General features: G+C 40.8%; 1 protein-coding gene across 1 annotated transcript; it reads right to left on the reverse strand.

The window, feature by feature from the left end:
* Nucleotides 1-654: 654 nt before the first annotated feature.
* On the reverse strand, nucleotides 655-14,316 carry LOC141444489 (uncharacterized). The gene is made up of 5 exons (XM_074110039.1): nucleotides 14,265-14,316; nucleotides 11,814-11,841; nucleotides 10,371-10,455; nucleotides 4,158-4,483; nucleotides 655-1,310 (listed from the first exon to the last, which is right to left on the reverse strand). Exons 1-5 carry the CDS (start codon nucleotides 14,295-14,297, stop codon nucleotides 655-657), a joined length of 1,128 nt encoding a protein of 375 aa, XP_073966140.1. The 5' UTR covers nucleotides 14,298-14,316.
* Nucleotides 14,317-15,283: the final 967 nt, after the last annotated feature.

The following is a 15,283-nucleotide window of genomic DNA, read 5'->3' on the forward strand; positions in this document are numbered from 1 at the left end:
TATTTGATCTAATTTCATATTTTAGTTAATTTTATGGCATTTTAATAACTTCTACGTGTAAATTACGTTTCTGTAAAAGCTGGGATTTTTAGACGCTACTTATAACCCCAGGTGGGGTGAATTCGTCTTTTACTGGTATTGTGTGAGCGGATTGGTTGGAATGATTTTAATCGAGATAATTTTATAAAAGCACACATAATAAAGTTAATTATTATGTTGTAGGTACGCTAAATTCTAGCCTTAGTTAAGGGTAATTAGTTGAACAAAAATATTCAGGCCTATAGCATCTAGTTGACCTCGTTGGCGGATTACTTTAAAAAAAGAGCTCGGCCACGACATCTAGTGATCAGTTTTTGTACTTTTAGTGCCAAAGCCTTTAAAAAAATGGCGTGAGTAGTTCTAAAGGATGTTTTTTTTATGATAATTGGAATGGACGCATTAGCCCCGTAGACGACATAGCCCCGGTTGACCTTTGACAATGCAAGTCAACAAAAGCTTGTTAAAAATGATTTTTTTGTCGTTAGGTTATTTCTTTCTTTCTTTCTAATAATAAAACACAGTGCTATTCAGTACTTCAGAATTTATTCGTTTTATTAAAAGCCACACAAAATCAGTAAGTAATAAAGAAGTTTTAAGAGAAAATAAGTACTATTATTAAATTTCAAATGTTTCAACATTCTTCCTCAATGTCTCAGATGATGAGGATGAGGAAGATGAGAAGCTAGATGATGAACTTGATGATGAAGAAAAACTGCTACGGCTTCTTTCGTCTGAGCTCAAGTCGGCTTCGCTTGAGCTTGTTTCAGACGCAGAAGATGAGGATTGCTCAGAATTAACCGATGATGACTCTTTCATGACTTGCTCACTGCTGGAACTAGAACCACCGGAGCTGAATTCTTCTTGATTGCTGGAGCTCTTTCTAACATCAGAGCCGCCTCCTTGGCTTTTTTGCATTTCGCTGCTTTCACTCGAAGATGCTTCTTGGCCGACAGAAGCCTGTTTGTGGCTGGATTTCTTAAAACTGCCGTCTCTATCGAACTCCTCCTTATCAAAGCTAGATGAAGAAGCTTGTTCAGAAGATACTTGTTGTTGCTCCGATTTTTTCTGGAAGGAATTTCCATTAGCATCAATTGCTTCATAATTCGATTGACTACTGGCTCGCTGCTCTCTCTGAGCTTGGCTCGAAGTCGCACTCGTGTGAATTGTCTTTCCTCCCTTTCCGGGTTTTCCTGGAGTTCCTGGTTGACCTGGTTGTCCGGGCTGTCCAGGTTGATCTGGTTGATCTGGCTGTCCTGGTTGCCCTGGTTGACCTGGTTGTCCTGGTTTGCCTGGACCACCTGGTTGATCTGGCTGGTCTGGTTGTCCTGGCTGTCCTGGATGTCCTGGCTGTCCTGGTTGTCCTGGCTGTCCTGGTTGACCTGGTTGTCCTGGTTGCCCTGGTTGACCTGGTTGTCCTGGCTGCTCTGGTTGTTCTGGTTGACCTGGCTGTCCTGGTTGTCCTGGCTGTCCTGGCTGTCCTGGTTGTCCTGGTTGTCCTGGCTGTCCTGGTTGTCCTGGTTGTCCCTGGCTGTCCTGGTTGTCCTGGTTGTCCTGGCTGTCCTGGTTTGCCTGGCTGCCTGGTTGTCCTGGTTGTCCTGGCTGTCCTGGTTGTCCTGGCCCCTGGTTGTCCTGGTTGTCCTGGCTGTCCTGGTTTGCCTGGACCACCTGGTTGTCCTTGTTGTCCTGGCTGTCCTGGTTTGCCTGGACCACCTGGTTGTCCTTGGTGTCCTGGCTGTCCTGGTTTCCCTGGACCACCTGGTTGTCCTTGGTGTCCTGGCTGTCCTGGTTTGCCTGGACCACCTGGTTGTCCTTGGTGTCCTGGTTGTCCTGGTTTGCCTGGACCACCTGGTTGATCTGGCTGGTCTGGTTCTTCTTGTTGACCTGGCTGTCCTGGTTGGCTGGTTGTCCTGGCTGTCCTGGTTGTCCTGGCCACCTGGTTGTCCTGGTTGTCCTGGCTGTCCTGGTTGCCTGGCCCCTGGTTGTCCTGGTTCCTGGCTGTCCTGGTTTCCCTGGCCACCTGGTTGTCCTGGTGTCCTGGCTGTCCTGGTTGACCTGGCACCTGGTTGTCCTGGTGTCCTGGCTGTCCTGGTTGCCCTGGTTACCTGGTTGTCCTGGTGTCCTGGTTGTCCTGGTTGCCTGGCTGTCCTGGTTGTCTGGCTGGTCTGGTTGTTCTGGTTGCCTGGCTGTCCTGGTTGTCTGGTTGTCCTGGCTGTCCTGGTTGCCTGGCACCTGGTTGTCCTGGTTGTCCTGGCTGTCCTGGTTTCCTGGCCACCTGGTTGTCCTGGTTGTCCTGGCTGTCCTGGTTGCCTGGCCCCTGGTTGTCCTGGTGTCCTGGCTGTCCTGGTTGCCTGGCACCTGGTTGTCCTGGTTGTCCTGGCTGTCCTGGTTTCCTGGCCACCTGGTTGTCCTGGTGTCCTGGCTGTCCTGGTTTCCCTGGCCCCTGGTTGTCCTGGTGTCCTGGCTGTCCTGGTTTGCCTGGACCACCTGGTTGTCCTTGGTGTCCTGGTTGTCCTGGTTTGCCTGGACCACCTGGTTGATCTGGCTGGTCTGGTTCTTGTTGACCTGGCTGTCCTGGTTGGCATGGCTGTCCTGGCTGTCCTGGTTGCCTGGCCACCTGGTTGTCCTGGTGTCCTGGTTGCCTGGCACCTGGTTGTCCTGGTGTCCTGGCTGTCCTGGTTGCCCTGGTTGACCTGGTTGTCCTGGTTCCTGGCTGTCCTGGTTTCCCTGGCCACCTGGTTGTCCTGGTTGGTGTCCTGGCTGTCCTGGTTTCCCTGGCCACCTGGTTGTCCTGGTGTCCTGGTTGTCCTGGTTGCCTGGCCACCTGGTTGATCTGGCTGTCCTGGTTCTGGTTGACCTGGCTGTCCTGGTTGGCATGGCTGCCCTGGCTGTCCTGGTTGCCTGGCCACCTGGTGTCCTGGTTGTCCTGGTTGTCCTGGTTTGCCTGGTTTCCTGGTTGTCCTGGCTGTCCTGGTTTTCCTGGTTGTCCTGGTCCTGGCTGTCCTGGTTGCCTGGCTGTCCTGGTTGTCCTGGTGTCCTGGTTGCCTGGCCACCTGGTTGTCCTGGTGTCCTGGCTGTCCTGGTTGCCCTGGCTCCTGGTTGTCCTGGTGTCCTGGCTGTCCTGGTTTCCCTGGCCACCTGGTTGTCCTGGTGTCCTGGCTGTCCTGGTTTCCCTGGCCACCTGGTTGTCCTTGGTGTCCTGGTTGTCCTGGTTTGCCTGGACCACCTGGTTGATCTGGCTGGTCTGGTTGTTCTTGTTGACCTGGCTGTCCTGGTTGGCATGGCTGTCCTGGCTGTCCTGGTTTGCCTGGACCACCTGGTTGTCCTTGGTGTCCTGGCTGTCCTGGTTGCCTGGCCACCTGGTTGTCCTGGTGTCCTGGCTGTCCTGGTTTCCTGGTTGACCTGGTTGTCCTGGTTGTCCTGGCTGTCCTGGTTTCCCTGGCACCTGGTTGTCCTGGTGTCCTGGTTGTCCTGGTTGCCTGGCCACCTGGTTGATCTGGCTGGTCTGGTTCTTCTGGTTGACCTGGCTGTCCTGGTTGGCATGGCTGTCCTGGCTGTCCTGGTTTCCCTGGACCACCTGGTTGTCCTTGGTGTCCTGGCTGTCCTGGTTTGCCTGGACCACCTGGTTGTCCTGGTGTCCTGGCTGTTCCTGGTTTCCTGGCCACCTGGTTGTCCTGGTGTCCTGGCTGTCCTGGTTTCCTGGACCACCTGGTTGTCCTGGTGTCCTGGTTGTCCTGGTTTTCCTGGACCACCTGGTTGTCTGGCTGGTCCTGGTTGTTCTGGTTGACCTGGCTGTCCTGGTTGTCCTGGTGTGTCCTGGCTGTCCTGGTTTCCCTGGACCACCTGGTTGTCCTTGGTGTCCTGGTTGTCCTGGTTTGCCTGGACCACCTGGTTGATCTGGCTGGTCTGGTTCTTCTTGTTGACCTGGCTGTCCTGGTTGGCATGGCTGTCCTGGCTGTCCTGGTTTGCCTGGACCACCTGGTTGTCCTTGGTGTCCTGGCTGTCCTGGTTTCCCTGGACCACCTGGTTGTCCTTGGTGTCCTGGCTGTCCTGGTTGCCTGGACCACCTGGTTGTCCTTGGTGTCCTGGTTGTCCTGGTTGTCGTGGCTGTTCTGGTTGACCTGGCTGTCCTGGTTGACCTAGTTTGCCTGGCTGCCCTGGCTGGTTAGGTTGTTCTGGTTTACCTGGTTTGCCTGGTTTTCTTGGCTTGCCTGGTCGTCCTGGTCCATCTGGGCCTTCGTCGCAATCGTCATCAGACTGGTCTGTTTTCTTTCTCAATCGTCTTTTAATCATTTCTTCTTGATCGTCTTCTTCCCGACTTAACTCAGACCTCTTCTTGGAGATAGATCTGTTGCTTTTGCTTGCGGACGTTTCTTGTTCACTTGATTTGGAAGACTTGTTGCTGCTCGCATTGCGTTCCTCCTCGCTTTCAGAAGACACGTTTTCGCTGTGAAATAATTAAGGTACTGAGTTTTATCGTCATGCTGTACCAAATATGGTAACTGACTGGAAACTTTTGACAAAATGTCATATTAAATTAACAGTCAAGTCAAGATCCATACTTTTGTTTTTATTTTATCTGTTCTTGAAAAGTATGTTGCTGGTTTATTTTTGATAGTAACAGAAATATACTAGCAACAATGCAGCCTTACCCGGCTCTATACGTAGAGTTAAATTTAACGCTGTGGGACGGGCGCAGGCTGTTAGTCAGCGCTGCAAGTTTCTTTTGCTCGCAGCTTATGCTGAGCCTGAGGCCATTGCCACCTACTTACGTGATTTTTTTTTTACTGTGTATATGTATGATGTATGATGCCGTGGTGGCCGAGTGGTTTGACCTATGGCCTCTCAAGCAGAGGATCGTGGGTTCAAATCCCGGCTCGCACCTCTAAATTTTTCGGAATTCATGTGCGAAATTACTTTTGAAATGGTGTGTGTGAAGTTCCCAATCCGCACTGGGCCCGCGTGGGAACTACGGCCCAAGCCCTCTTATTCCGAGAGGAGGCCTGTGCTCAGCAGTGGGACGTATATAGGCTGGGATGATGATATGGGGTCCCTTAGTTACAAAACTATCCCGTGGGAATATCGGGATAAAAAGTAGCGTATGTGTTATTCCAGACGTCCGGCTACCTACATACCAAATTTCATGCCTTTAAGCCCAGCGGTTGTTATTTCGACATTGTATACCTAGGTATCCCGTGGGAATATCGGGTCAAAAAGTCGTCTATGTGTTTTTCTGGACATCCAGCTACCTACATACCAAATTTCATGATTCTAAGCTCAGCGGTTATTATTTCAAGATTTTATCCCTATCCCGTGGGAATATCGGGGTAAAAAATAGCCTATGTGTTATTCCAGAGGTCCAGCTACCTACATACCAAATTTCATGGCTCTAAGCCCAGCTTAGTGGTTGTTATTTCGAGATTTTATCCCTAGATATCCCGCGGGAATATCGGGTCAAAAAGTCACTATGTGTTATTCCAGACGTGCACCTACCTACATACCAAATTTCATGACTCTAAGCCCAGCGGTTATTATTTCAAGATTTTATCTCTATCCCGTGGGAGTATCGGGATAAAAAGTAGCTTATGTGTTATTCCAGAGGTCCAGCTACCTACATACCAAATTTCATGACTCTAAGCCCAGCGGTAATTATTTCAAGATTTTATCCCTATCCCGTGGGAATAGCGGGATAAAAAGTAGCCTATGTGTTATTCCAGAGGTCCAGCTACCTACATACCAAATTTCATGACTCTAAGCCCAGCGGTAATTATTTCAAGATTTTATCCCTATCCCGTGGGAATAGCGGGATAAAAAGTAGCCTATGTGTTATTTCAGAGGTCCAGCTACCTACATACCAAATTTCATGACTCTAAGCCCAGCGGTTGTTATTTCGAGATTTTATCCCTATTCCGTGGGAAAATCGGGATAAAAAGTATTCTTTGTTTTAATCCAGGTTATATACTAACTTTTCGCCAAATTTTATCTAAATCCGTCCAGCCGTTTCAGCGTGAAGAAGTAACAAACATACTCACTCACTCACAAACTTTCACATTTATAATATTAGTAGGATTTTTTTATGGTTTGTTTGTGTGAAATTGTGTAAATTTTATTGTATTTGTGGACACATAAAGACAGAAAGAAAACGTTCGGATCTAGGCGACATAAAATGACTTTTTCACACCTCTCCTTCAGAAAAGGAACTTTTCCTCCCTGACGAGAGGGAGCAAAGTGTAACTTTTCTGTTCAAGGCTTTTCTAAGTGTTTTACTGCAAATGCCATTTTTTGAAGTTGATAATTGTAAAGCCACGCCATTTTCTATGCTGGTTGTTCTTTAATATAATATTTAGATTTTTTTTTCAAGTTTTTAATGCTTGGTGTGAAAAGCTGTATGAGCCACTCGGGAGCAAAATTATTTTCATCTTGGGCGTTAACACTTGAATCCCTCATTACGCTCAGGATTCTATTGTAGAATCCTTCGCTACATTCTGGATTCAATGTATGCCCTCGCCGTAAATACACCATTTTGCTCCCTTGTGACACAAATAACTATTTATGCACTAGCGCAGAAAATAAAATCTTTGTCTAAGACCAAGGTGTCAACAGCCACAAACAAAGAAGTTCCTTTATATTTTTTAATACATTTTTATTTATATAAAACTAAAAATCAATCAAAATAAATCACTAAAACTAAAAAAAATATAATTATATAGTAACGCATGAAAAATAAAATTTACGTAGTGAGTGAACAATTGTTTTCACTGTTGCTATTTCATTTCCTCGCCATCGAAGTGAAAAGCAGAGTGTAAAACTCGAGCATTAAATCCATTTTCCCCTCGACGTGTCTATCCACCGTCGCCGTACCGGCTCGGGTGACTATATGAACGTCTTGGGTAAAATGGCTCGTTTTATGCTCTTGTTGTACAATTTACTATTCTTGAACTTTTGGGACCGAGGGTCGACAAAAAATAATATTGTAGCCTAAGTGTGGCCTCCTAAGTAGAAGACCGTTAAGCACAAGCTTGCATTTTTTTCGGAATTCAAACTACCTAAATACACCTGAGAAGCATTTTGATTTGATGGTATTTTGAAGTTCCCGATCTAACTTAGGGCCTCGTGGGGCCAGTCGGTGCCCTCACATAAGTATCTGGGGACACGGTAGTGCCCCCGCCAAGTCGAGCAAAACAAACACAAAGGCACGGCCGTACCATACTTTTCTCGAAGCAATTCAGGCTATTTTCAACACCCTATAATTTTGTTATTCCACTTTTCTATGCAACTAGTATGAACACGTGGATAAATAAAGGTGCGACCAAACCGCTGCTTAAAAACAGTGACGTGCCGTATGGGCACCGTTTTAACACATGCTCTCCACACCGCTGCTTAAAATATGGAATCGCCGTGACGTGTCGTAAACTTCAGGTCTTTACGGAACAAAAGTGACGTTTACGGCATGTCACTGCGATTCCACACCGTTTGCGTATTTTAAGCGGGTAAGTAATAGAATATATAAAAACAAAACATATAATATTCATTACATAAAACTTCACTTTCTGTATTTTTTTAAATCTAACATACGTTTGCTATACGCTCATAACGTATAATGATAAAATATATAATTTCATTATAAAAAAAATATATTTAAAATAATAAAAAAAAATATATGAAATATTTAAAATAATAAAAAAAAAAATTATTTGATAAATGTTTCTCTCTCTCTCTCTCTCTCTCATATATAATGAGCTGTGGACATAAATACATTGAGTATAACGATCAAATTATATAATATTCGCAACCTCTAACAATCAAAGCATATAACATTCATTTAATCTTACAACGGAAAACATAACGCTCAAAAAAAATTCACTACTACGGTTTCTTCCCTGCTATAAAAAAAAAACCTGACATCGAAGGCTAAGGTGGCAGCTACGCTCCGCTTCGCTCCCGCCTTAGCCTTCTGAACCTAAACTATCCAAATCGCTTCTGCTCCGAACCGTCATGCCCGCTCGCTTCGCTCGCTCGCACAAATTTTGATGTAAAACTTTGCAATACAAAAATTAAAGGGTGTTAAACACCTAATTTTCTGGTTTTAAAATTTATATCACTTGATATTATATCATATTAATGTTATATAATAATATGTTAATGTTATTACGTATTATAAGCGGTATAATTTATGTATGTTATATAATATGAATTTAGCCCATAAACATGTTATTTCTTATGAAAGTACATAAAACAACTGTTATACTAATCGAACGTTATACTTAATGAAATTATAAGATATTAACTTCGTATTAATGCTAGATTTAGACGATTTAATATAAAACAAAAAATCATTCTAAATAAATCAACTCTTACAAACACTCGACTCTTAAAAATAAATAGTTTTTTTTTTAATTTTTATTGCACTTTTAAGTTTATTCGAAGAAGCAATGTAAAGCGAAATGCTTGATGTTTGTAGCGTGACAGGCGACGTCAGTTGTGTCCTAGGATGGCGAACATTGATAGCAATACTTAATTTGGAAAAGGAAAATTCAGAGACTCCTTTAACGATCTATGTTTTAATTTTAATTTTTTGCTCGTACTACAGGCCACACCCGGTATGGGGTGTTATAAGTTTGACCGCTATGTGTGTCTGTCTGTTGCAACGTAGCTGTTAAACGGGTGGACCGATTTGAATGCGGATTCTATAAATTTGAAAGCAGGTATTCTAGCGATGGTATTATAACCTAATCATTAAAAAGTTGGAAAACCCCGGCTTTGTCACTTCAAAGTTCAATATCTCAAAAATAGCTAGCATTCTCAAAAATAGGCAGTCATTCACGATGACGCGTGCCGTGGTTCTTATTACAATCACATTAATGTCTCATCATCATCATCATCAGCTGGACAAAGGCCTCCGTGAACAACAACTCGCCACTTGCATCCACCGGTTTCCCGCAACTCTCACGATGTCGTCAGTCCACCTGGTCGCCACTCGAGGACTTATGTCTAATTTTGACAAAATCACGCGTCTTCGTGGATGGCACTAGGTATATTGAAAGTTTGTGCTGGTTTAGCTTTAGCTGTTAGTGTACAAATGTAATTTTAATAAATAAAAAAATAAAATATGAGCTCTTCAATCTCTCTTGTAGTCAAGGGTGTTTTAAATCCATTCGTCGATCCAATGTGAATGAGGGAAAACCAACGATGGACTGAACTCACTCCTAAATCATACCTAGATAATAGTAAATTGTTCAACAAGGGACTAAAACAAGTCATAGTGACACGAGATGTTTAGCCACCCGAGCAGAGCGAGGGTAGTTATAGTTCGAGTGGCATTACGGTTGTTTAGTCTCGCGTTAAACATTCTACTTTTCACTTTGAATGCGAGAAAAAAAACAATGTTCTGTTCAAAATCACAACTTTTTAAAACGTACGCTCGACTAATGGACAGACTATATGTTCAAAATTCAAATAGCAAAAAAATTGGTAGCGCGTTTTCTTTTCTTTTATTGTTTATGAAGTGACGCTTTAAAAGCTAATTTAACTACCTAAGCACAATAAAATGAATGAATCCGTAATGTAATTGAATAGATTCATATTAGTAATCATTAATTATGTTTCCCGAAATTAAACTGTACTTTATGTTTAATATTTTTGCACAGATGTCATTTTGAGGTTATTTCCACGCCCTAAAAATCCGCCATTCACAAACACCGTGTTGGCTGTTTAGGGGTTTCCAACGTAAATAAAAAAAAACTAAGTACTTTAATCCATATAGAATAAAAAGGAGCTTTTTAATTCCATCGGGCATCGGGCATGTTTATGGCAGCTCGCACGGATAGTTTAGGTTAGGTTTTGGTTAGACTTTAATACGGAAAAATATAGTCTCATTACTAAGCCTTGTGAGACGAAGTCCCAACAGCATTCTGAAGGAAATTGCTGCCAGATTTGATTGTCCGATCTTAAAATATTGGACTGAGCAGATAAAGAGTGTGGCGCAGTTTGTAACATAGCTAGTATAATAATAATAAATATATGTCCTTAAATACTAATACTAGAATAAGTTTAAAATGTATTATCTTTTGTTTTGTTTTTGCTTAATTACTAACACTATGGATACTCTGTTTGTCCGAAATAAAGAACTTGAATTGAATTGAATTGAATTCCGATATGCAGAGACTAAAATAACATTTTAAGGCATAAATCTCGAGTTAACGTTAAGCTCAGTTTAGTAGTGTCAAATTGTATGGTGCTGTCAAGCTTAAGCCTGGATTAACTACTAAATCTAGATTTATATTTTCCTGCAAGACGGCATAAGAGCATGAGAAGTGAAAATAAGTTTTATTTACCTCTCTTTTAGTGGAGGATGATGACGAGCTGAAGCGTCGGTAGTTTCCTGCTCTTTGACCTGTTTAGTCAAGTCGGCCCTGGGTTCTGCAAGCATAGAGGGTTGAAGGGACATGATCAGATCACGCGGTGTTTTGAAAGTAATTTTCATCATGTGATTAAAATCACCCTACTAAATTACATTAAAAACTTGGACTGTCGTTTCGGCAAAATATTTTTCGCCAAATTTCACTTCGCAAAAAACTTATCGCAGTAGTTTCATTTACCAAACGAATCTTTGGCATATTAACATTTCGCATTTTATTCATTTGGCATAATTTTACATTGACAAGTTTTATTAAGTATGTCAAATGTTTTTAATAAACATTTGTTTTTAATAAACATTTTTGCTTAATGCAAACGTTTTCTTTTGGCTAATGTTATAATCAAAAAAAATGTTTGTTCAAAATAACACTTCGCACACAAACCAACCACAGTAACCAACGCTACCAGAAAACTAGGTTAGGTTAGAACTGCTTCCTCCACAGCACAGAAACGAACTGCTATCAGAAAAGTAGGTTATGCCATCCAATATTTTGGGAAGAGTGCAATATTGGTTTGTTTTTAGGTATTTTAAGTGAGTCAGTCTTAAAGCTTGTTGTTTTTACTTTATACAGGGTGACACATTTAGATTGATCAGTACGGGAAAGTCTAAAAGTATAAGACATGCGAAGATCTTAAAATTACTTTTTGGAGTCTTTTGATATTTTTTATTTCAACTTCAAATCTACGAACGAAGATCTGTTTATTTAGGAACTGTGTCATCGATTTTAGTAAAAATTAGGCATACTGCATTCATACATTATAAAAAAATCTTTAAATCAGTTCGGGAATCGAACCGGGTCGTTTTGAAAAACAAAACACACATTATTTCTATTTGGATATCGGTAGTGTAGGTCAAAAGAAGCAATCAATGCTACTATGACACATGGTTTCTACTCGTACCTATAATATAATTTTATTTTTCAAAACGACCGGTTTCGATTCCCGAGCTGAATACAAGTTTTTTTTTATGTATAAATGCAGTTTTTCTTGTCACTAAAATCGATGGCATGGTTCCTAAGAACAGATCTTCGTATTTCTTATGCTTGTAGTTTCAGACTTTCCTATAAGTACTGACCGATCTAAATGAGCCACCGTATGTAAATGTACGCGGTCCTGATGGCCCCAAAGGAACACTAGCGCCGTCCGCGAGGGTGGCTTTATGTTGGTTTAGAATCATTTCGTGACCGAGATTTTTTTTTTATTCGACTGGGTGGCAAACGAGCAAGTGGATCTCCTGATGGTAAGAGATCACCATCCGCCCATAAAAATAGATACGTATTTTTAAATGTTTAATTTAGTTCTATTTTCTCAATCTGATGATTAATTTATTAATTAGGCATAAAAAAAGTATTTATACTTACGTGGCAGACCGCTGACGGCCGCCAGAGCCTGAAATAAATAAAAAAAAACATGAAAATTACATATATATATTAGTAGTTTATTGACTTATTTATATTACATTGAAGTTTATGTATTATATTGTTTAAAAGACTGTATAGTAGCTTCCACTATTTTGACTCTTAAACTCGCTCTTTGTCGAACCCTAACTCAAAGGTTGACTGGTAGAGATCCCTTAAAGGGATAAGTCCGCCTTTATACAAGTATCTCAAAGTTTGTCAATTGTGTTTTGTTTCTTTTCTTTTGTACAACAAAGAGTTTACACACATACATACAAAATCTGGATAAGATTTTGTTACGTCGTTCATAGAAAAAAAAATGAAAAAGAATATTTATATAGCAAAACTAGCCTAAACCGGGTGTGGACTGTCATACGAGCAAAAAATAAAAACATAGATCGTCCTCGTCAAACTGAACAACATTAGTTCAGGAACTTTGATGAACCAATTTTGATGAAAGATGTCTAAGAACCATTGCTAGAGAACCTGTTTTTAAAAAAAAACTAATTCAAATCGGTCCACCCGTTTAAGAGCTCTACGGTGTCACAGAGAGACACACATAGCGGTCAAACTTATAAAACTCCTCTTTTGTGTCGGGGGATAAAAAATCGCCGAAGTAAGTGTTCATTTTCTTTCTAATTACTGTCTGTTCAATATAGGAATGGACAGGAGGAAGATAGGCACGCTTTAGGAAGGCATTTAGTAAATTATTTTTTTTAGTATACGGTCTAAACTTAATTCTAACTAGCTTTTGCCCGCGGCTTCGCCCGCGTGGAATTTGGTTATCGCGCGCTGTTCCCTCGGGAACTGTGAAAAGTAGCCTATGTCACTCTCTGGCCCATAAACTATCTCGATACAAAAAATCACGTCGATCCGTCGCTCCGTTTCTACGCGAAAGACGGACAAACATACAAACAAACACACAAACGCACACACTTTCGCATTTATAATATTAGTTAGACGTTAATATTAGTAGTTTCAGTTATTCACTAACTGCTGCCCGCGACTCTGTTCACGTAGAATTCGTTTATCGCTATCCCGCGGGAACTTTACAATTTTCCGGAATAAAACCTATTCTGGCTTACTTATGTTTAGGCGAATAACGTTTGGCAACCTGTTTCATTTCGCAACTTTTCATTTCCCAACTGTTTAATATTTCTGAAACTGTAAATAATTCAGGATTTTTATGAAACTAACCTAACCTAACGGGCTCTACAAGTAGGTCTTGAAATAAATCCTGAAATATTTACAGTTTTAGAGTTTGCGAAATGAAACAGGTTGCCAAACGTTACATTGCTAAAAAGTAGTATACCACTTATTCTATGTCCTTCTCCGGGACTTGTACTATCTGTATACCAAATTTTACCTAAATTGGTCCAACGGTTAAGACGTAGGTAGGCTACAAACAAACATATAGACTTACAAACTTTGCGCAATTAAGTATAATTAAAAATAAAAGATACCTGATAGATAGTAAAGATACCTATATATGCAACTACTAAGTTATATGTTTATGTAAATGTGTTGAGTTTTTCTTTTTATTGTTTAATTGTTTAAATGTAGGTATCTACATATTGTTTAATATTTTTTTATAGATTTTGTAGCTCATATTAATATGTTAAAATTTGCATGCCTATGCGGCAGATCATAGTGTAGTTATATATTAACTTGTTAACTGTGGTCTTGCAATAAAATATTTCATTTCTTTCATTTCATTTCATTAATATAAAATAACTTTGCTATTTTTCATATATCATAATTTAAAAGCAATAAAAAAACTTTTTCACCTCAGCTCCTCAAACAGGCAGGTTTTGCTGCTAGAAATCAGTGAGCAAAATCGCATTCATTAAAACCGAGCGTCCCCCCCCCCCTCCTCTAAAATCTAAACTGATGAGTAGAAAAATTCGAAAAAATTCAGGATGGTAGTAAATACATCAAATTTACAAGGAAAATTATAACGGCTAAAATTGCTTGAGAATTATTAGTAGTGTAAGAGTACATAGCAGCCTACAGTTTAAAATATCGTTTAACTTTACTTTCCCGAATTCAATTTGTCCGAATTTCACTTGCCGTACCAACTTTTGCCATAAAATATATAAAACCGTGCTGTTTTCAAGATTTTTTTAAATGCCATCATATAGAATGCAGTAGGTTAGGTTAGGTTAGTTTAATCTCAACTCTGAAGAAATTACTATTTCAGAAATAAATTACTTTATGGCAAATGAAAATTGTAAAAAACAATACATTCGGGCATATGAAATGCGGGCAAACGATAGAGAACCATTTTGGGCGTGACCGACACGCTCTTGACCGGTTTTTTAAGGTTAAACTGAAATGGTGTTAAATATTTGTTAGTTAAGGTAACAGGGACTTATCAGAGAGTGAAATTTGACTTAGAATAAATGGTAAACTCACCACTAAGCCCAAAAGAGCTATTGACAACCGCATGGTGGAACTATGTGTTCGACTGTCTAGCTCCCTCTTTTATATACCTCTATTGGCGGCGAAACAAGCTGCGTCAATATTAGTCTTTCTATGCTAAATGACGTACTTATCTAGTAATTAACAATTAAGTATTTAATTTGTTGTTTTTTTCTACAATATGCTTCGTGTGAGCACAATAGAGTGTGGGCCGCGACGGCAGCGATTTATATATTATGTTATATTAAGTATAACCGGCGCAAAAAGAGGGGTGTTAAAGTTTGATGCCAATATCTCTGTTTGTGGCATTGTACATCTCTCAAACGGATGGAACGATTTCGATAGGTACGGGTACGAGTTCTTTCATGTGACAGCGAGTTTCGTTGTGGTGTTTCTTAGCAATGTTTGATAAAAATTGGTGGAGCCGTTTTTGAGATACACAACTTTGTAAATCAATGTCAAGAGTTTTTAGGGTTCAGTAGTCAACTAGGAACCCGTGTAGTTTCGCCATGTCTGTTCGTCTGTTTGTCTGTCTGTCCGCGAATAAGCTCAGAGACCGTTAGTACTAGAAAGCTGTAATTTGGCATGAATATACATATGATATCAGTCACGCCGACAAAGTGGTAAAATAAAATAAAATAAAATTCATTTTTTAGGGTAGTTTACCTCTGATAGACGTTAAAGTGGGGGTGATTTTTTTTTCTCGACTAACCCTATAGTGGGGGGTATCGTTGGGTAGGTCTTCTACCATTAGGGGGTTGCTAAGACGAGTTTTTGGTTCAGTGATTTGTTTGCGATATATTAAACTTTACAAAGTTAAGTTTAAAGTTAAGTTTTCAAATTCAAAATTCAAATTCAAATGATTTATTCAGTAAATAGGCCGCAATGGACACTTTTACACGTCATTTTTTTAAACTACCAGCGCTTTCGGAAAGACCATCATTGCCAAGAAGAATGCGCCGCAAGAAACTTGGCAGAAAGTCATTTTTTCATAAAAATATAATTAGAAATAA

Source organism: Choristoneura fumiferana, chromosome 30 (genome assembly GCF_025370935.1).
Source record: "Choristoneura fumiferana chromosome 30, NRCan_CFum_1, whole genome shotgun sequence".
In the NCBI taxonomy this organism is placed as follows: domain Eukaryota; kingdom Metazoa; phylum Arthropoda; class Insecta; order Lepidoptera; family Tortricidae; genus Choristoneura; species Choristoneura fumiferana.